Source organism: Leucoraja erinacea, chromosome 3 (genome assembly GCF_028641065.1).
Source record: "Leucoraja erinacea ecotype New England chromosome 3, Leri_hhj_1, whole genome shotgun sequence".
Classification (NCBI taxonomy): Eukaryota; Metazoa; Chordata; class Chondrichthyes; order Rajiformes; family Rajidae; genus Leucoraja; species Leucoraja erinaceus.
The window spans coordinates 97,801,088-97,823,550 of NC_073379.1; the positions used below are offsets into that span (position 1 = coordinate 97,801,088).

Below are 22,463 nucleotides of genomic sequence, written 5' to 3' on the forward strand. Positions count from 1 at the left end.
TACGTGATCTGGTGTCTGCCACTGTATTTAGCTTACCTGGTAGGTAAGTTACTGATAGCCAAATATGTCTTTGGACACACCATTGCCAAATTGTATTGACCAACTTGTCGCATGATACCGATTTTATGCCGCCCATATGGTTAATGTAGGCCACCACCGTAGTATTATCTATTTATAACCGTACATGCAAGTGATGCATATTTATGCATATGCTTTTAAACCATAAAAAGTCACCCAAACATCTCTAGATAATTAATGCCCAGTGTAAGTGGTAACGATGATTCTGGTTAGTCCATCTACTACTTGTGCTGGATATAGAATTAGGTGCTCCCCAGTCTTGAGCACTGGCATATGTTTGAATAACTGACGTAGGGTTAGTGATGATAATAGGCTGAACCTATGTCAAACGTTTTTTGCCCATCCACTGTAGTTCTGATATTACTTCAGTGGGTAACTTCATGAAACGACCATAATGACCTGTATGTCGTTTTTGGTACAAAGGTCCAAATTATGTAGCTGGAAATGCTGCTACCATTACTCTGTTACTTGTCGAGTAGTTGGTAGTTTGTTGACCATTAAATTGTTGTACGATTGTGCCAATTCAACTATTTTGTCTCTTGGCAATGTTACAGTCACGTAGACTGAATTAATTGTGAAGCCCAAGCAGTCCATGATAGTGGATGGCTTCAACTTAGATTTAGCTGGATGTAAGACAACCCCAGGGTTTCGAATAACTGTTTGATAGCTGAACAGCTAACATAGTCAAATTCATGGTCTTGCCTACCATTTAGGATATCATCAAGATATGCCATGACAATATGTTTTTGTCTTCTGAATATTGCCAGAGCTGGTTTTAGTGGCTGGGTGACACTCTTGGGCTGATGTGAGCCCATTGGGTAACGCTTTAAACTGCTATAGCTGCCCCATCCAGTTAAATTTCAGGTATCTGCGATGATCCTTGTGAATGGTACTAAATGGTAAACATCTTTAAGATGAATGCTTGCCATGAAGTATCCTTTGGAATTTAGTTGTTTGGCAGTAACAACCGGTTCCATTTTGAAATGTATATACTTAACAAACATATTTAGTGAAGTTAAGCCAATGATGATGGGACATCCACCATCTTTTTAGGGTTTAGTGAATATATTTGATATGAATTGCAAGGGTTCAAGTTTCCCCATGACACCCTTTGTAATTAGTTTCACCAGTTCAGCTTGTCCCTCTTGTTTCTTTAACGGAGAGAGGAAAAATACCCTCTGGGGTGAATGTTGCCCTGGTGGCAATTTTTCTTGTATGAATTGTATTCACTAATGCCATTGAGTATATACTGATCACTCGTGATAGGCTCCCATGTGTTGGTATGCTCTATATACTGGTAGGAACCAGACCCACCTACCTCCATGGTTATGGGTATTCTTCTGTTTCCTGCCGGTCCAACGAGTGTTGCACGTCGTCTGACGTGGCGGTGACGTTGGGGGGTGGCATATTTTCCATTGGGTCCACTCTGGGCCCTGGTCTAAATAAGACTTTCGGTGATAGATGCGGACCCCGAGCTTTCATCAGTCCGATATGATAGACGTTGACTGATGGATGCGATTGGGTGCTGCTGCGTAGGAATGACTGTTTTTGGTTACTCGTCCCGGCCCTGCCCTCATGAGCCAAAAGTTTTGTAAAACCTCTTGCATGTCCTTCATATGCTTTGTGAGGTTTTTGCCACAGAGTAGTGGGTTTGGCTCAGTGGCTGGGGTCTTATGACTTGTTTACGAAGGTTGTGGTCATCTCCGTATTTGTCCATGGAACGAGGAGAAACGGTGTGATGGCTGTCGTCAGGCTTTTAACGCCTCCTGCACATGGGGTTTCCACGTAGCTGTCCACCACACCTAGCAGCTCTTCCTGTTCCTGCACCCCTTGCATACTCCCGAGATCTTCAGCCATTGCCCCTGTTCTTGACCAGCCCAGTCCTGGTCACCAAAGCTATCCTCTGGAAAGGAGGAAGCAATGGACAGTGCACAAGGCACTGTGGAGGGAGTGCCTGACCCCCTCTGCGAGAGCGCCCCTCCTGGGGTGCACCTCGCTGGAGCTCCTGCTCCAAGAGCCGCTCCATGCGGCTCAGGCGGCTGTCTCTCCCCCGCCTGGGTGGAGAGACGTCCCCGTCCGATAAGTCGGAGCCACCGGCCGGAAAGCCTCTTCCTTGGCTTTTACATCCAGCCCGCTGCTCAGGCGCTAGCGGGGCTGGGCTCGGTCACGGTGTCGGGGTAGCGGACCGCCCGGTAAGCGGTCCTACCGCCTTGTTGCTGCCCCCGCGAGATGAAACGCTCCTCCGTGGAGTCGAGCGGGGGCAGGTCTGTGCAGGCGGCTGTCTTTCCTCCCGGGCGGGTGGAAAGACGTCCCGTCCGATAAGTCGGAGCCACCGGCCGGACGCCTCCATGGCGTTACTTCCAGCCCGCTGCTTAGGCGCTAGCGGGGCTGGGCTCGGCGCGGTGTCGGGATAGCGGAGCGCCGGGTAAGCGGTCCTACCGCCTTGTTGCTGCCCCCCTCCAGATGGAACGCTCCTCCGTTGAGTCGAGCGGGGGACAGGTCTGTTCCGTTGCTGCCCCCGCGATGGAAACGCTCCTCCGTGGAGTCGAGCTCCTCCGTGGAGTCGAGCGGTGGACAGGTTTGTTGCAGAGTCTTTCTTCTCTGCCGGACAGCAGAAGGCTCCCTGTGAAGGAAACCGACGTCAGCTTACCTGACGGCCCGTTCTTTCACCTCCATAGCGGGAGAGCCCAAGCTGCCGCTGTTGCTCTGCTGGACGTAATGCCGCGCATGCGTGCTGAACGGGTTCTTCACGGAATCACTCACGTGACTCCGAAGTAAAATAGACATTGGTTCAATTGACTCAATTAAAAAAATAACAGAAGTTCATGTTGTGGACACCTCATCATAGTTTGTTTATTTACCCACGTGATCTTCAGATATACTGGTTATGGGCTATTTCTTCAGTCATTCCTATATGTTCAATTTAGCATAGGCATATATATTTTTGGAAATATTGTCTTTCCTCTGTCTCTGTCTTTACAAAGGCGTGTTGCTATAATTTGTAAAACAATTTTGAAAAAAGCAAAACACCAAGGATTTAAATTAATGTTGATAAAAACTTTGAGTGCATTTACTTTTTCTTCATAATTCCAGTAGTTTAGATGGAGTTGGGAGAGAAAATAAATATTTAATTTTGACTGTTTATGAATTCCCTCCAAATCCACGATGATTGTGAAAGGAATTTAAGTGTTTAATTCCACAATGACACTTAATTTTTTTTTCTCTTTGAACAGGAGTCTTATTTACCACCATGCTGTTTGGACCTGCATTTGGCTTTATGCTCGGTTCCTTGTTTACAACAATCTATGTGGATGCGATCTTCATTGACACAGGTCAGTATATTATATTTAGAAGGACGAGGAAATTAAGATTATGAATCACATTGTAACAGTAAATCATTCCAGTCAGCAAATTTTGTGCTGGCATTAAAAGCATTAGAAAAAAAATGTTTAGGACCTGAGTGTCAGGAGATCCTCTTCCATGTCAATGCATGAAGTGAAGGCACGTTTTCTTCCTCAATCTGCTAAATCGATGCTCCACCTGAGGCAAAATGCCATCATGGCAATAACACGATTTCCCTTGTATGAATTATTTTGAGATAATCTAATCTTGGAATCTGGGAACGTAAGACGAGCATGAGATCTATGAAATAACAAACTCCCAAGGAAATGAAGAAACAAATCAAGTTCATTAAACTAATGAATTCTTAAGCAGCACTAGTTCAAGAGTAGTTTTAGTGGAGTTTTCAGGGAAGATCATAATTTCGTGTGATGCAGTAACAAGACCCAGTGAGGCTTACAGTTGGATAGAAAATGAAAGGACTTTGATTTATATTGTCCAAAATCACCTCAAGATGTGACAAAATACTTTACAGCATCTTAATTATTTATTGAATGTGGTTACTGTTGTAATGTGAGTGATGCATCTGAATAGTGAGGTTCAACAAACAGCAGAGTGATAAACAACCAAATATTCTGCTTCCGTGATTCTAGTTCAGGGATAAATATTGACCAGAGCACCAGAGAAACTCCGTTGCTCCTTTTTGGGAAAATGAGAATACAGGCAGGTTTAACATCTGCAAAGTGACACTTTCATCAGTGGAGTACTCGCTCAGTAATGCACTAGTTTTTGATAGAATCTGAGTATAATAGAATCACAGAAACTGTCTCTCTCAACCTAACTGTTTGATGACAGCCATGATGTCTATTTAAGGCTGATCCCAATGGCCTGCATTAGATCTATCTGCCAATGCCTACTTAAACCTGAATGACATGTCCAAGTCTCTGGAGCAGAGCTAATGAATGAACCCACAGCGTTCATGATTAGAGAGGGTCATAGGTGAGGTAAATCTGACAACGACAGAAAGGAAGTGGGAGAGACTAAAAGAATTGAGGAAGACAGCAACAATACAGGATTGCACATCAGGCAAATTACTGGTGTGTGAAATCTGTAATTTTGAATGTTATTGCAATTTAAAAAGATGACTTATGTAGAACTTATGTGAAGACATTGTTGCCAAGGGAAGGACCCATCTGTAGATGCTCCCAGTGCAAGCTGATCTAATCATGCCTGCATTGAAATGCAAGCCTAATTTATCTGATCATTCTCAAAGCCCTGAACACACTCACCCACTGAAAACCCAAGACCAATTGGCCTTGAAGCTATGAATCCCCCACCAAATTCCCCTGCCCTACTGATGTTCAGGTCCCAACTGGTCTTCTGAAAGGCTCAGTCACTGTTCAGCCTTCCTCATGTTCCCAACCCTGAGGGCCCCCCCTGGTGATTCCAATCCCTGACCCATCTACCCAACCACCAACTTGACTGGTGCCCCTATTGTCTCCCTATTAACATTTTGGCCATTTAGCTTATGTTGCGCACAACACCCCTCGATCACCCCCTGCCACAGATCCTGGGCCTGAGTCGGATCAACGATGACCTCTCTGTTCTTCCTCTGACTTTGGCCAACGCATCAGATATGCCATATTTCACAAGGACTCCTCACTAATATAGCACCATCAATTGCATAAACGATGTCACTCTACTAAACAACGTACCTCGGCGAAATTGCATCATCACTATTTCAGCTAAGGAGATGCAATTTCCGGCATTTCGTTGTCTCTGTACTGTACACTGACAATGACAATTAAATTGTCGGTTTTATGATGCCATAGAATTTCTCGCCTTGGTGTTTTCCTTTCCTTTTAATGAAAGCTTACAAGGGAGATGGCTTTGCCCATTATACCAATATGAGCAATGTTCTCTAGTTACTGACCCATCTCCCTCTTGTGCACATCCTACAAGCTGTTTGAGAGCCTCTTGTTTGCCAGGATATTGGTAAACCTGGTAGACCTGGTAGAAGCTGCGCAGATCAAGCCTTGCCCTCATTACCAATATCGAGGCTGGTATTCCAACATGCCCTGGCGTTGCTCCCATCGATCTGTCATTAGCTTATGACACCGTGTGGAGACATGGTCTGTTGCTGAAAGCTTCCAGAATGATGATGTGCCAAACCACCATGCGTGCCCTCTCATCCATCATCAGCAACTGTAGATTTGGGGTCTTGCTTGGGAACCAGACCATCTCTGCCAGGACCCTGAAAGATGGTCTCCCCCAGGGCTCTGTCCTAGCTCCCCTACTCTTCAACATTTATGTGAGTGACATGCCAACTATCTCGTCCAGGAAGTTTGCATATGCAGATGACCTTGCCCTTGCCTACCAGGGAACTGCCCTTGACGATATCAGCAGAGTGCTAGCCCAGGACTTGAAGGGGATGGAGGAGTATTTCACCTTCTGGCGACTTCGCCCTAACCCATCTAAGACAACTGTCACTGCCTTCCACCTCAGCAATCGGCTCGCCAGTGCAAAGCTCCGAGTGTCCTTTTGTGGTAAGCCAGTGAAGAATGAAGAATTCCCCAAGTACCTCGGAGTCACCCTGGATCGCACCCTCACCTATCGTGAACACCTGAAGAGGGTGGCTGATAAACTGAAAGCAAGGGTCAACATCATCAGGAAACTTGCAGGCAGCAGCTGGGGATCCAATGCGCACACCCTCCGTACCACAAGCTTAGCCCTCGTCTACTCAACAGCCGAGTTTTGCTGCCACACCAAACAAGTTGACACTGTCCCTAACTCTGCAATGCGGGCCATCACAGGGATTCTTAAGTCAACACCTTTGCAGTGTTTCCCTGTCCTCTCTCATATTGCATCGCCCCTCCCAGCATACGCAGAAGGGAGAGGATGTTGAACGATTGGTGCACCATCGAGCCTAACCATGACCTTCCCATCCATGCTGACTTGAACAATCTGCCCAACATGCGCCTGAAGTCCCGCAAACCCTTCTGGTCTTCGGTTAAGTCCCTGGAAGATTTTGACTCCAAGACTGAGTGGCGCGGAGCCTGGAAAGATGCCAACACCAACAACGGAGAGGTCATCACAGACCCCACAGTGAAACCACCGGGTTTTGACCTCCATCGCAAGCAATGGCTAACCCTGAACAGAACCCACACCCTCCATGCAAGAACAGCCCATCACCTGCATAAGTGGGGGATGACAGACAGCCCTGCTTGTAACTGCGGACATCCAGACCAGACCATCCCACACATCGTGAAGGACTGCCCACTGAGGCTTTTCCCTGGGGGCATCAAAGCCCATCCACCCAGTAACTGATGCTGCCCTGGCCTGGATGTCTACCCTTGATCTACAACTTTAGGCTGTGCACGCCATATGCAAGAAGAAGAAGCAATGTTCTTAAATAATGTTTATTTGGTGGGGTGTGCACTACCAGCCATCCCATCACAGGTACCACCACATCACCATCTAAGGGATCTGTAGGAGGTGCTGCCTCAAAAAGGCATTATCAAGGACCCACACCTTGCGATGGAGGTCATGCTCTTATTTCACTCCTGCCAGCAGGTAGGTATAGGAGACTGCAAACTGTGACCTCCAGGTGCAGGAAAAGCTTCCTCCCACCAACCACCAGGCTCTTGAACGCTACAAACACCGACTAAACTACAAATTATAAACTGTCTTGGTTGAATTAAGAACTTTGAGTTTTTGGCATATTTTATTTACTTAATAAATTGAACATTTTTTGGCTTATTATATCATCCGTGAGTACTGTGTTTACCGACCTGTTATGCTGCTGCAAGTAAGAATGTTATTGTTCTGTTTTTGGTACATATGACATTTAAATACAGAAGATAGACATAAAATGCTGAAGTAACTCAGTGGGACAGGCAGCATCTCTGGAAAGAAGGGAATGGGTGATGTTTTGGGTCGAGGCCCTTCTTTAGATTAGTCAGGGGAAAGGGAAAGGAGAGTCTGTCCAGCTGAGTTGAGCCCCTGTCTCACTTGGGCGACCTCCACCGCAACCTCTGGTGAGTTTGCCCGCGACCCATAGTCGCGGCAAGGTCGCCACGAGGTTGTAGGAGGTCTTCGTCACTCTCCCTCATGGTCGAGAGTGGTCTCTGCGTAGTCGAGGCTTCAGCTAGGTCGTGGCATATTTGTCAAGATGTTAAAAATTGACCGCGACTAAAAATAGGTCGCCGTGGGAAAAAATCAATACTTTTTTTAGTCATATGTCTAGTCGAAGCCGGTCGTAGTAGATCGTGATGCTAGTCGTAGGTAGTCGAAAGTGGTCAAAGGTAATAGCTCCGGGGTGAGTAGATTAAAAAGGTAATTTAAACAGCAGCACGTGATCTATGTCACTCCAAGGCATGTTCATTCATAGCTGGAGAGTTTTCTGGAGAGGAGACATGTGTTTTAGAGATGGCACCAAAAAGGCAGCAGCACAAAGGAGGGCACAACCCTAAAAAAAACCTGCCATGCAGGTGTTGCCCACCTAGGAGGAGGAGTGGCAGGAGGTGATGCCACAGGAGGTGATAGTGCAGGAGGAGGTAGCCCTGCATGAGAGACCACTGGAGGAGGAGACCAGGGAGATAGTATTTGTCCCCACCACCACCCCATCCTTCACTGCCTCATTTGAAGGCAGCAAAGCAGCCCTTTCTCCTGTGTCAAGTCAAGTCAATTTGTCACATACACATACGAGATGTGCATTGAAATGAAAGTGGCAATGCTCGCGGACTTTTGTGCAAAAGACAAACAACAAAACAACCAAACAAACTATAAACACAATCATAACACACATATTCTTTTACATAATAAATAAAGGAAGGAAAAACGTTCAGTAGAGTTAGTCCCTGGTGAGATAGGCGTTTACAGTCCGAATGGCCTCTGGGAAGAAACTCCTTCTCAACCTCTCCGTTCTCACCGCATGGCAACGGAGGCGTTTGCCTGACCGTAGCAGCTGGAACAGTCCGTTGCAGGGGTGGAAGGGGTCTCCCATGATTTTATTTGCTCTGGAGTTGCACCTCCTATTGTATAGTTCCTGCAGGGGGGGCGAGTGAAGTTCCCATAGTGCGTTCGGCCGAACGCACTACTCTCTGCAGAGCCTTCTTGTCCTGGGCAGAGGCGGATGCCCCATTGGTGGTGATGGAGGGCTGGAGGAAGGTTATGCCCTACACCTTCACCAGGCAGCAGGAGGGGGACCTTGAGGAATGGTTCCAGCAGAATGCCATCCTGTACGAAAAGGAAAATGAGGGGTACAGGGACAGGGACAAGAATGGCATGCTTGCCATCCACTGCCCCACATGTGTGCTTATAGTTTCATCTTTTGTCAAAGCCCAGCACCACTCTCTTCCAGTCATCAGATGTACTGGGACAGTCCATCACATCATCTCCATTCACCCATTGAGATCTCTTCTTGTGCTTCCTCTTCACCCTTGCTCTTCCCCTTCTGACTTTCTTAAAAGGCTGCTGAAGCAAAAGGGCTACTGCAAACAGCAGCTAGTTGTATTTTTACTAGCCCTACAAACTACTTCCTTCATTGCTTGCATGGTTCAGAATGATTTAAAAAAAAAAACCTGGGAGGCATTTTTTAATGAGAAAAAAAATGCAGCCATGACATAATTTTATCAGGTGATCATTTGAGCTGTAGCCACTCGTCACTGGTCGTTGTTGGTGTTCGGTGTGGTCCTCTGAGGTGGAAGGGGGTCGTGCTCATTCATGGAACCATTTGCCAGAGGCCATCCTTGAGTAAAACGTCCATGGTCAAAGCCAGTCTTCAACATAGTCGAAGGTGGTCTTCTTCATAGTCAAGGGAGGTCTTCAACATAGTCATAGGAGGTCGTACACATAGTTGAGGAAGGTTGTAGGTGTTCGTAGGCCACCGCGACCTTGATTTTTTTTTTAGTCGCTTGAGGTCGCGGTGGAGGTTGCCCAAGTGGGACACGGGCTTTACTCCACCATTTTGCGTCTATCTTCATTTTAAACCAGCATCTGCAGTTCCTTCCTGACAATTAAATACTCTTGACTCGACTCTTGAATGCTCTCTGGAACGTAAACCCATTATTGCTTGTCTTTCAGATAAATTGGACATCACCCCCGATGATCCCCGATGGATTGGTGCTTGGTGGGCTGGCTTCCTGCTTTGTGCTGGGCTCCTGTTCTTCTCGTCTCTGTTTATGTTTGGATTTCCTCAGGCCATGCCTAAAAAACATGACTCATTGAGCAAGGGCTCCCAGCAACCAATGCTCCCACGCAAAGGCCACAAGGACCAGCAGAAGCTTGCGGCTGACGCCAATAAAAATACAGACGATAAAAAAAGTGAAGCCACATGTGGAGAATACCTGAAAGGTAAGCGAACACGTTGTCTTCGGCTAAAGAAGCGGTTTCATACAAGGGCAGGTTTATGTGCTGGACTATTACATGAACAATACCAGGAGTTAATTAAAAATAACTACTTGATGCTTAATTTAATTATTTTGGTGACAAATATCAATTGAATTGCAGGTATATTGGAAGTTAATAATTTGAACAAAATCTGTGTCTCGACCTGAAACGTCACCTTTTGCTTTTCTCCAGAGATGCTGCCTGAGCAGCTGTTACTCCAGCTTTTGGTGTCTTATCTTCAGTTTAAACCAGCATCTGCAGTTCTTTCCTACACAGAGAAATCCCATCTCTGCTCACCCAATTTGACAGTGGTAGGTAAAGGGCCTGTCCCACGAGCATGCGACCTGCATGCGGCGAGCGCGACCAAACCGGAAGTGGGGGCAGCGCGGGGGTCGCGTGGAGGTCGAGTGATCCCCGTACAGGGCCGGTCCCACCAGCATGTGCCTGCATGCGGTGAGCGCGACCAAACCGGAAGCGGGGGCCGCGCGGAGATCGAGTGAGTCACGTGAAGTTCGAGCGAAGTCCATGGGAAGTTCGCGCGTGACGTACGGCGTCAAGACGCTGCGTACGGCGTCGAGACGCTGCATACGCCCGTTGAGGCGGTGCATACGCCGTTGAGGTGGCTGCGGGCCGGCAGGCCGTTGCCGCGCGGAATTTATGAACACGGTCAGTTTGTCGGAGCCCCGCGCGATGTCGGGACCAGCTCCGCACAACTCCATATGGCTCCGGCGATCGAAGTGGGACTGGCCCCTCGAGGCCGTATGGCTCAAGCGACCACGTTAGGTCGCGCTTGTCGCATGGAAATCGCATGCTCGTGGGAGAGGCCCTTAACCATGTCAAGTGTCACTCTCTCTTGTGACCATGTTAGTCTCATGTGTTGGTTAGGAAAATGAGCCTGGTACACTGAGATTATGTGTTGTTGCAGTTGATGGTACTGGCCGAGCGAAACGAAGCTTGCAAAGGAAAGTGCCAGTAACGATCCATTACAAAGTGATCAGTAGTTATGACATTGGGAAAAGGATGTCCCTTGAACCACTGAAGAGGCTTGGCAAAAAATAGCCACTGTGTTTGTGATGAGGGTAGATATCAACAGGTGTGCTGGAGTGAAACAAGAGTGGGCCTGGTTTAGGGGCACCAACACGGCACTGGGCCATTGCTCCGCCAATGTGACTTCAGACCCATAGAGACTTTGGATTCATAGTTATATTGCACAATAACAAGCCTTTTAGCCCAACTCACCCATGTCGACCAAGATGCCCCACATAAACTAGTCCCTTTTACCTGGGTTTGACCCATGTCTCTGCAAACCTTCCCTGTAAATATACCCATCCAAATGTATTTTAAATGTTGTTATTGCATCTGCAGGTTGTTCTATGTATAAACGCTCTGTGTGAAAAAGTTGCCAGTTTTTAAAGAAAACTTTACCCTCTCACCTTAAACCAATGCCTGCAAGGTCTTTATTCTCCTATGCTGGGAAGGAGACTCTGCATTCACTCTATCTATTCCCCTCATGTGTTTATACAACTCTTATCAGATCATCCCACACCCTTCTGTGCTCCAAGGAATAAGGTTGTGACATCATACCTAAATTGCCAAATTTTTGCCCACCAACTTAACCTGTTGGTATCCATTTGTAGCCTCCTGATTGTGCCGAGCGACTGTGCCGAGCAACTGAAGGATGTCTTCACAGACATTTTTAACATCTCACTCAGCCAGGCAGTAGTGCCGAATTGTCTTAAGAGTGCCATCATCGTCCCTGTACCGAAGAAACCAAACCCAGCCTGCCATAACGACTTTCGACCAGTGGCCCTTACACCCATTGTAATGAAGTGCTTTGAGCGACTAGTTATGCAGCACATCAAAAACAGTCTACCTGCCGACCTAGACCCACTGCAGTTCGCCTACAGAGCCAACCGATCCACAGAGGACGCAGTCTCAACAACACTGAACCTCGTGTTGTCACATCTCGATCGGAAAAACACCTATGCCAGGATCCTCTTCATAGACTTCAGCTCCGCTTTCAACACAATCATCTCGCAGCAGCTGGTGGAGAAGTTGGAGCTGTTGGGGGTTGATGCTGGCACATGTAGCTGGGTCCTGAACTTCCTGTCGCAGCGGCAGCAGACAGTCGGGGTGGGCAGTAGGACATCAAAAACCATAGCCGTGAGCACTGGCTCACCCCAAGGCTGTGTCCTAAGCCCCCTTCTGTTTAGTCTGCTGACACACGACTGTACTGCCAGACTCAATAACAACTTCATCAGCAAGTTCGCTGATGACACAACAGTAGTGGGTCTCATCAGTGACAACGATGAATCGGCGTACAGGATGGAGGTGGAGCTGCTCACAGGTTGGTGCAAATCCCACAACCTCATTCTTAACGTGGGAAAAACTAAGGAGATGGTGGTTGACTTCAGGAGGGCAGGGAAACATCACCATGCACCTCTGCACATCGACGGAGCTGATGTGGAAAGGGTCAGCAGCATGAAGTTCTTGGGACTACACCTGTCTGATGACCTGACGTCCACGGCCAACACCACAGCTCTGGTCAAGAGAGCCCAGCAGCGACTTCACCCCCTCCGAAGACTACGGAAAGCAGGCCTCCCCACCACACATCTACGGACTTTTTACAGGGGGACTGTCGAGAGCACACTGACATACGGCATCACTTCCTGGTTCGGGAGCTGCAAGGCGTACGAACGGCACCAACTGGACAGGATAGTGAGGACCGCAAGCAGGATTATTGGTGCTCCACTACCCTTCCTGCTGGACATATACAAGAAGAGATGCATCAACAGAGCCATCTCCATCATCAAAGACCCTTACCACCCATCACATGACTTTTTCACCATCCTCCCATCTGGGAAGAGGTACAGGAGCATCAGCTGCAAAACCAGCAGGATGCTCCTCAGCTTCTTCCCACAGGCTATAAGACTGTTAAATGAACTTTCCCCCCTGCCAAGTATCGCGCACAAACCCCCCACACTGCAGCAGAGCCACTGTTGTGCCGCTGCCGGTCGGAATGGCTGTTGAATGCTATTGAATGTGATTAGAGGGTTAAATTGTTCATGACTGTATTTTAATTTTAATTGCTATTTATTTTGTAACGAAAACCGTACGGACACTGGTTGAGAAACGTTTTTTTGTTTCCTCTGAGTATGCGAATACTCAGGAAATGACAATAAAGATTTACAATTACAATTACAATTACAATATCCATTTCACAGCTTATCTTCCTACTTATCTCAATATTATCAAGAAATTTAGCAACCGTACCTTTTTTACCATCATCCGGATAATTTACATTAAGTTGAGGACCCAATGCCGATCACTGGCACACAGTGTGATATGTCTTGCCAATCTGGAATAGACACATTTATGCCGACACATATTTGAGCCAGACAATCTTCTATCCTTGCAAATATGGTACTTCCTACATCATGAGCTTAAACTTTCAGAAGAACTCTTGATTTTGCATCTCATCAAATGCTTTCTTGAAATCCAAGCAGAGTAGAGTCTCTCGCCCAGAGTAGGTGAATCGAAGACCAGAGGACATAGGTTTAAGGTGAAGGGGAATAGACTTAATAGGAATCTGCGAGGTACCTTTTTCACACAAAGAGTATGGAATAAGTTGCCAGCATATGTAGTTGAGGCTGGGACTATCCCAACATTTAACAAATAGTTAAACAGGTATACGGATAGGACGAGTTTGGAGGGATATGGACCAAACGTGGGCAGGTGGGGCTACTGTAGCTGGGACATGTTGGCCGGTGTGGGCAAGTTGGGCCAAAGGGCCTGCTTCCATACTGTAGCACTCTATGACTCTAACATCTACTTGTTCCCCTATATCCACATTCCACTTCTTCAAAGGACTCCTTCCAAATTAGTCACATTTGGTCTCTTTCGTCTAATCACCTTGACCTCGTCTCATTATCGTGAGTTTCTCTCAATAACTCGCTAAAACATCTTAATGGCAGCTTCTAACATTTGACTGCAATTCAAAGCTGGATAAGATGTGCTTGGTGATAAAAAGCACAGCATATAGCAAGAGGCCCGGTTAAAGGAATAACTGAGAAAACCTCACACAATGAAACGTACAGTAACAAGCAGGTCCCATCAGTATAAAACCACTGCTTTATTTCACCCTTGATGCTGCCAAAACAGAAAGGAAAATATGCATCTGCTCTTGACTATTCTTACATTGCCACTGAGTACATTGTTGTGAATGCAGCCCTGAATCTATGGAATAACATATTGCCAGCGGTTTGCAGCTGGTTTCCTTGATTTCCTTGTGAGTAATTTGGCTAAAATATATTTAAGTCTTTTAACAGTCTGCTGTTTACGGGAAATTAAAACAGACATCAATCAACTCTTAATCATTTCCTTTCCTGTAATCTGTCTGTCATTTTGAATTGGAATTTCCCAATTACTGATTAAATGATCCAGCACGTTGCTTTTGCCACGTCTCATGGTCTAACAATTCAGAGTGCTTCCTGAGCTGATCCTTGCATTTTAAATCTATCTAAGTATCAGCGAGTTACACTTTAAACCCATAAAGCCTTGTTACCAGATGGCACTATATTGTAATGCCACGTCTGAAATAATTCCAATTATACACCCATTGTGTAAACAAAACCACGCCTGTTTCAAGACATAATGGGTGTGGTCCTCAGTGGCGGTTACAAGTCGGTACTTTTATTTTTATTGACTGGAAGCTGTCTTGTCTTTGACAGTTACAGTAAAAAAGCCTAGATGTTAGGAGATTGTATCTGAGTGATGACAAATCCTGTCTGTGCAAGATCATTGTACTCTGGAGGTTTCAATAAAGGGAAGTTTGTTCATGCATTGTGTTGAAATAAATTTCTCAGACACCAAATGCCATCCTATGATGGTTGCAACATTAAATGCTAAGTAACTGTAGTCTGCATTTAATTATAACTGGATGCAGTTTACTAGGTTAAATGATCAGGATAGCTTGCATTAACCGAGTTTTTGCTGTCTTGAGGTTAAGGTATTCAAGATGTAGAAAATGATAGAGGTTCAGAAGGGTGGATGTAGAGAAGTGGTCTCCTCTGGCAGAGGAACATGTACTGGATGCATCAACCTAAAAATAGCAAAAGGTTAATGAAATCAGGAAGCCTTTTCTCACAAAGGGTTGTAAAAATCTTTCAATATTCTGCAAAATGCCGAGGACGTTGATTCATTTTGAATTTTCCTGGACTGGACTGTGTTAAGCAAAGAGTAGTAGTAAACGGGTCCTTTTCACAATGGCAGGCAGTGACTAGCGGGGTACCGCAAGGCTCAGTGCTGGGACCCCAGCTATTTACAATATATATTAATGATTTGGACAAGGGAATTGAATGCAACATCTCCAAGTTTGCAGATAACATGAAGCAGGAGGGCAGTGTTAGCTGTGAGGAGGATGCTAGGAGGCTGCTAGGTGACGGATAGGTTGGGTGAGTGGGGCAAATGCATGGCAGATGCAGTATAAGGCTGCTGGCCCTGACGGCATCCCCGGGCGCGTGCTCAGGGCCTGTGCTGCGCAGCTGACAGACGTCTGGACTGATATCTTCAACCTGTCACTTGCCCAAGCAGTTGTCACCACTTGCCTTAAAGCCACCTCCATCGTGCCAGTGCCAAAACACTCCACTGCGGCAAGCCTCAACGACTTCCGCCCAGTTGCACTTACCCCCATCATCACCAAGTGCTTCGAGAGGCTGGTCCTGGCACACCTCAAAAGCTGCCTACCCCCCACACTGGATCCCTATCAGTTTGCCTACCGCAAGAACAGGAGTACGGAGGATGCCATCTCAACGGCACTTCACTCCGCCCTCTCCCACCTCGACAACAGAGACACTTACGTAAGAATGCTGTTCATCGATTACAGCTCAGCATTCAACACCATTATTCCATCAAAACTGATCACCAAACTCGATAACCTGGGCATCGACCCCTCCCTCTGCAACTGGATACTGGACTTTCTAACCAACAGACCCCAGTCTGTGAGGTTAGACAAGCACACCTCTTCAACCCTCACCCTGAACACCGGCGTACCTCAGGGCTGTGTGCTGAGCCCCCTCCTTTACTCCCTCTTCACCTATGACTGCACACCTGTACATGGTACTAACACCATCATCAAGTATGCAGATGATACAACGGTGATTGGCCTCATCAGCAACAATGATGAGCTGGCCTACAGGGAGGAGGTCCAGCACTTAGCAGCATGGTGCGCTGACAACAACCTGGCCCTTAACTCCAAGAAGACCAAGGAGCTCATTGTAGACTTCAGGAAGTCCAGAGGCGGCACGCACACCCCCATCCACATTAACGGGACGGAGGTGGAACGTGTTTCTAGCTTCAGGTTCCTGGGAGTCAACATCTCCGATGACCTCTCTTGGACCCACAATACCTCTACTCTGATCAAGAAGGCTCATCAGCGTCTCTTCTTCCTGAGGAGACTGAAGAAGGTCCATCTGTCTCCTCAGATCCTGGTGAACTTCTACCGCTGCACCATCGAGAGCATCCTTACCAACTGCATCACAGTATGGTATGGCAACTGCTCTGTCTCCGACCGGAAGGCATTGCAGAGGGTGGTGAAAATTGCCCAACGCATCACCGGTTCCACGCTCCCCTCCATTGAGTCTGTCCAAAGCAAGCGCTGTCTGCGGAGGGCGCTCAGCATCGCCAAGGACTGCTCTCACCCCAACCATGGACTGTTTACCCTCCTACCATCCGGGAGGCGCTACAGGTCTCTCCGTTGCCGAACCAGCAGGTCGAGGAACAGCTTCTTTCCGGCGGCTGTCACTCTACTCAACAACGTACCTCGGTGACTGCCAATCACCACCACCCACCCCGGACACTTATTATTTTTTATTCAAATCGTTTGCTATGTCGCTCTTCAAGGGAGATGCTAAATGCATTTCGTTGTCTCTGTACTGTACACTGACAATGACAATTAAAATTGAATCTGAATCTGAATCTGAATAATGTGGATAAATGTTAGGTTATCCACTTTGGTGGCAAAAACAGGAAAGTAGACTATTATCTGAATGGTGGCCGATTAGGAAAAGGGGAGATGCAACGAGACCTGGGTGTCATGGTACACCAGTCATTGAAAGTAGGCATGCAGGTACAGCAGGCAGTGAAGAAAGCGAATGGTATGTTAGCATTCATAGCAAACGGCTTTGAGTATAGGAGCAGGGAGGTTCTACTGCAGTTGTACAGGGTCTTGGTGAGACCACACCTGGAGTATTGCGTACAGTTTTGGTCTCCAAATCTGAGGAAAGACATTCTTGCCATAGAGGAAGAACAGAGAAGGTTCACCAGACTGATTCCTGGGATGTCAGGAATTTCATATGAAGAAAGACTGGATAGACTCGGCTTGTACTCGCTAGAATTTAGAAGATTGAGGGGGATCTTATAGAAACTTACAAAATTCTTAAGGGGTTGGACAGGCTAGATGCAGGAAGATTGTTCCCGATGTTGGGGAAGTCCAGGGCAAGGGGGTCACAGTTTAAGGATAAGGGGGAAATCCTTTAGGACCGAGATGAGAAAAACATTTTTCACACAGAGAGTGGTGAATCTCTGGAATTCTCTGCCACATAAGGTAGTTGAGGCCAGTTCATTGGCTATATTTAAGAGGGAGTTCGATGTGGCCCTTGTGGCTAAAGGGACCAGGGGGTATGGAGAGAAGGCAGGTACAGGATACTGAGTTGGATGATCAGCCATGATCATATTGAATGGCGGTGCAGGCTCGAAGGGCCGAATGGCTTACTCCTGCACCTATTTTCTATGGTTCTATGTTTCTATGTTAAGCCACGATCTTATGGGATTATAGGCCAAAGACAGTTATTTGAGTTGAGGTACCCTTTTAATTGATATGCATAACAGGTTCAAAGAGTTGAATGGTCTTGTTCTCTTTCTATGAAGCAAATTAAGGAGCAATTACAACAACTTTTTAAAAAATCTAGCCCTTTATTTATTTCTTTGCCGAAGGTAGCATTTCCAGGTGGAATAACTCCAATAGATTTGTTTACCATTGGTTCAGTCACCAAGTATAAGTTCAGTAAAGTTCAATGATTACAGGCATTAGGAAAATGAAAACAATTCACAGAATTAATTTTTTTTTTTCATATTTTCACATTTCAAAGTGGGAGTACAAGGCTTGGACTCAACCCTGGATGCCTTTAGCAGGGAACGCAACACATTCTCAAATGACACTGATGAGAACACATATTGGATGAATGCTTAACATTCAATGGAATACCCGTCAGAGATTTAAAACATTTTTTTACTTGCTCTATGCATAAAATATTTGTTATATTAGTGATCCTAAAGTAATCTTGCCATATTTTTTCAGATGGTGACACGTGACATTTTAAAACATCTTTCTTCAGCAGATTTGGCTTTATATTATAGATTGTAGCCAGCTTTACCATCCTGTTAAATTCACAGAGCCACACATCGAGAATAAGTAAATCGCAGTATGCTTAACCTCCCGCTCTGTAGAAATGGATCATGATTTGTGCCATTATGTCAAATAAGATACCAGAAATTGTCCTCGTTAAGCCCCAAAAAAAGATGAATAGTAGGTAGTAGCGAGGATCTGATTAGAAATTAGTTTGCACACATTTTTGGCATGCTAAATGTGTGCTATAAATGTGTGCTATATTTAGCAACAACGAGACATCTGAACTTCCCAAAAAAGATCATACAATTGGGTCAACCTTGTGTTAAGAAAGCATTAGTGTGATTTATGAGCTTTGAGGGAGGTTAAAACCTGACCTAGCAATTTATAGATAGAGTGTTGCTTGCTGGGCACCAGCTGCAATTACATTTGTCCACTGACCTCAGGGGAGCAGGTTACACAGAAAAGCTGGAGAAACTCAGCGGGTGCAGCAGCATCTATGGAGCGAAGGAAATAGGCAACGTTTCGGGCCGAAACCCTTCTTCAGACCAGTCACGGCCCGAAACGTTGCCTATTTCCTTCGCATAGATGCTTACCCGCTGAGTTTCTCCAGCTTTTCTGTGTAACCTTCGATTCTCCAGCATCTGCAGTTCCCTCTTTAACTCAGGGGAGCAGGTCTGTGCAGTTGAAGATTTCTCTCTGCGCCACAGAGTCATGGAGCTATACGGCACAGTAAAAGGCCCTTTAGCCCAACTTGACCTGTTGGAGGGCAGGAAACCAAACTGGCCAGTAGGAAGGTTTTAATAGAGGGGGTGAATGTCTGTTCAGGTTTGGGGGCTACATTGAGGCTGTATTCAGATTAGGGGTAAACTCTGAGCTATGCTCCCATCCACCTATGCTGTAGATAGCTGATTTTGTATTTAAAATTCATTTGCAATAGCAACTCATTCATACAAAGAAATACAAAGACTATATCCCAGTAATATTCTTTTAAATTTTACAGGCTTCAATAATTTCAGCATTATGTACCCTTTGGTGAACTTTGTGCAAACGGCACATGCAGTTAACATTAGCTGTTTGATTCAGTGCTTGACATTGAGTAACTAAAATACTAAAACAATAATTATGTTTTATCATAATATTGCAAAATACGACACAGAACTGACCAGCATGAGGGTGCATTACATTGGTGTGGAAGAAATTAACTTAGAGGGAAATTAAAAGAAAAACAGAGATTTTGAGGTTTGCTTCAAGAGACTTGATATCATGGAGAAATGATGGCAGTTAAATGCTCACCAGTTCTCTGACTTCGCAGCAGAATTAGATTGTACCACTGAGAGGGAACCTGATACATGATTAAGAAGATATCAAAAATATATCAAAAAGAACGATGAAGCAAACCTTAAAGCCTCTGTTTTTCCTCTAATTTCCCTCTAAGTTAATTTCTTCCACAATTAGGAAGTGTGTGGTCCAGTTTCTTGATCATTTGGAGCTCATGGTATCATATATAATTCTCTCTATGAAAAATTGATCGCACTAAATTGATTTGCACCTAATAAAAAAGATGCAAATAGATTTTCCTCTGTTCTAATTTCTGGACATTGGACTCTTGCAGACTCCTTGAGCCAACACTTTGGAAAGCTGCTCATTGCTAATGCTAAAATATTTTGCTGATAAGCTTGTGACTGCACTTGAACCAATTTAAGCTTATCTTGAATTTTCATCTTCTTATGGCAGAGTTGATGAAAATATTTAAAATATACTTCTGGCCGTCAATCAGAACAATTGAGCAGGTAATTTTTGATAGGGGATGGGCTCTGTAAAGTAGGGTGTGGATCTGAAGTACAAATTGTTCATTGACCTATCTGATAACGTTAAGGAAAGCCTTGTTTAAAGGATATGTAAGGTATGCGCAAATATATATTCAATAAACATAGGATTGGTGCAAAACAGATTGGTTTGAAAGTAATTGAAAGGAATACAACTCAAAATGTGTTTTCTCATAAACGAAGGGTTTGAATTGTGATAAAGTCATAATGGTGGGTAATTTCTTTGACAGTTCACTGTTGTGGAATAATTATTTCTAAATAAGCTTAAGGGCTTGCGTGAGAACAGTAATTCCACTCAATTTCGGTATTATCACATGCAGATGTTTGAACAATGAAGAATGCAACCAGACTTTTCAGAGCAGCTAAACTGAACTTAATAATCCAAACATGTCCCCACCCATGTCTTGTACAAAGTCTTGGTGGATCCCTGCAATGCGTTGGTGGAAGCAGATGTGATAGTGGTCTTTGGAATTCTTTGCCACAGACTGCTTTGGAAGCCAAATCAATGGATATTTTTAAGGCGGCAATTGACAGATTCATTATTACTAAGAGTCAGGGGTTAAAGGCAGGAGGATAATGCAGTTGAGAGAGAGAAAGATAGCTCAGCCTTGATTGAATGGCAGAGTAGACTTGATGGGCCGAATGGCTTATTACTGCTCCTAGAACATGAACTTATGAACTTAAGAGGCTTTTAGATAGGCTTGTAGATTAAGGAAGGATGTGGTTCGTGTGCAGGCAGAAAGGATTCATTTAACTTGGCATCTTGCTCATCGTGGACATTGTGGTCAGAGGGCCTATTTCTGTGTTGCACTGTTCAATGTTGTACATTTTGCAGAATTCCAATAAAGCATGCCCATTTTTAAAGAACACATTATGGAGAGCAGTTATGTCCCTTCAATTTTGAATAGTGAGGAAACACCTTTGAATAACAGGTGGTAAATTAAACGAAAGGAGCTGCTGTTGACAGGCGTTCTGAACTTGATAAGATTAGCGGTAAGGCTAGGAACACGAAAAGGAAAAACAAGTTTTCACCCAACCTTATCTTCAGGCACCCAAGGTGCTTTATGTTCAAGTGATCTAAACCTTCAGGATTGCTCTGAGTTCTGCAAGTTATGCAGGACCGAGAAAAAGGAAATGATTTAAGTGCATTATTGATTGAGTGGTAAATTACTTTGGAAAGGGTCGGCTTCTGGCAACTGCCTTCCCCAAACAAAGCAGCAGCTGTGCTATCATATCATTCTCAGTGGAATACCGTGTCAGGGGCTTTGCTGCTGCTTCTGCCACTGATTATAACTTTGCTTCTTCCTACGTTCCTAAGATAATAAAAGTTAACCAATAACTCAACATTAATGGTTAAATAACAAACAAACATCTCTGCGTTTCACCATGAATGCTGTAAAGTTCTTCATCTCAAGGAATTTAATGATGAGTTTAATGCTGCTCCAATTGGCCAGAAACTTAAATGGATATAGTGAATAGCTGGTTCACCATATCTGGATATTATATAGTTCTACATGGCCCAATCTTCATCCACCAAAACTCCCAACATTCCTGCATCATCCCATAGAAACATAGAAACATAGAAAATAGGTGCAGGAGTAGGCCATTCGGCCCTTCGAGCCTGCACCGCCATTCAATATGATCATGGCTGATCATCCAACTCAGTATCCTGTACCTGCCTTCTCTCCATACCCCCTGATCCCTTTAGCCACAAGGGCCACATCTAACTCCCTCTTAAATATAGCCAATGAACTGGCCTCAACTACCTTCTGCGGGAGAGAATTCCAGAGATTCACCACTCTCTGTGTGAAAAAAGTTTTCCTCATCTCGGTCCTAAAAGATTTCCCCCTTATCCTTAAACTGTGACCCCTTGTTCTGGACTTCCCCAACATCGGGAACAATCTTCCTGCATCTAGCCTGTCCAACCCCTTAAGAATTTTGTAAGTTTCTATAAGATCCCCCCTCAATCTTCTAAATTCTAGCGAGTACAAACCGAGTCTATCCAGTCTTTCTTCATATGAAAGTCCTGACATCCCAGGAATCAGTCTGGTGAACCTTCTCTGTACTCCCTCTATGGCAAGAATGTCTTTCCTCAGATTAGGAGACCAAAACTGTACGCAATACTCCAGGTGTGGTCTCACCAAGACAATGTACAACTGCAGTAGAACCTCCCTGCTCCTTTACTCAAATCCTTTTGCTCCCGGATGTGAAGATCATTTTGAGCTTTATTTCTTTTTTACCATCTTCATCTTCAAGTACTCTCCTCTACACAAACCCCTGCCTCCAATGACACGTGCCTGAGCTAAGTGGGTTGTGTGCCACTCTGGTTGAGACCAGTGGATTAGCTGCAACTGCTGCCTCCCTCTCTGTTCCCCAGAGCAACAGGCCAATCTTCTGTACGTTGCACTGCCCTCTCCCTACTT

General features: G+C 45.4%; 1 protein-coding gene across 1 annotated transcript in view; it reads left to right on the top strand.

Annotated features, from left to right (window-relative positions):
- Positions 1 to 22,463, top strand: part of LOC129695863 (solute carrier organic anion transporter family member 3A1-like) — a 302,938-nt gene that overhangs the window by 213,245 nt on the left and 67,230 nt on the right. Inside the window, exons 3-4 of the mRNA XM_055633268.1 lie at positions 3,312 to 3,410; positions 9,502 to 9,771. Coding sequence (XP_055489243.1) covers positions 3,312 to 3,410; positions 9,502 to 9,771 — 369 coding nt within the window. The remainder of the gene's footprint in view (positions 1 to 3,311; positions 3,411 to 9,501; positions 9,772 to 22,463) is intronic.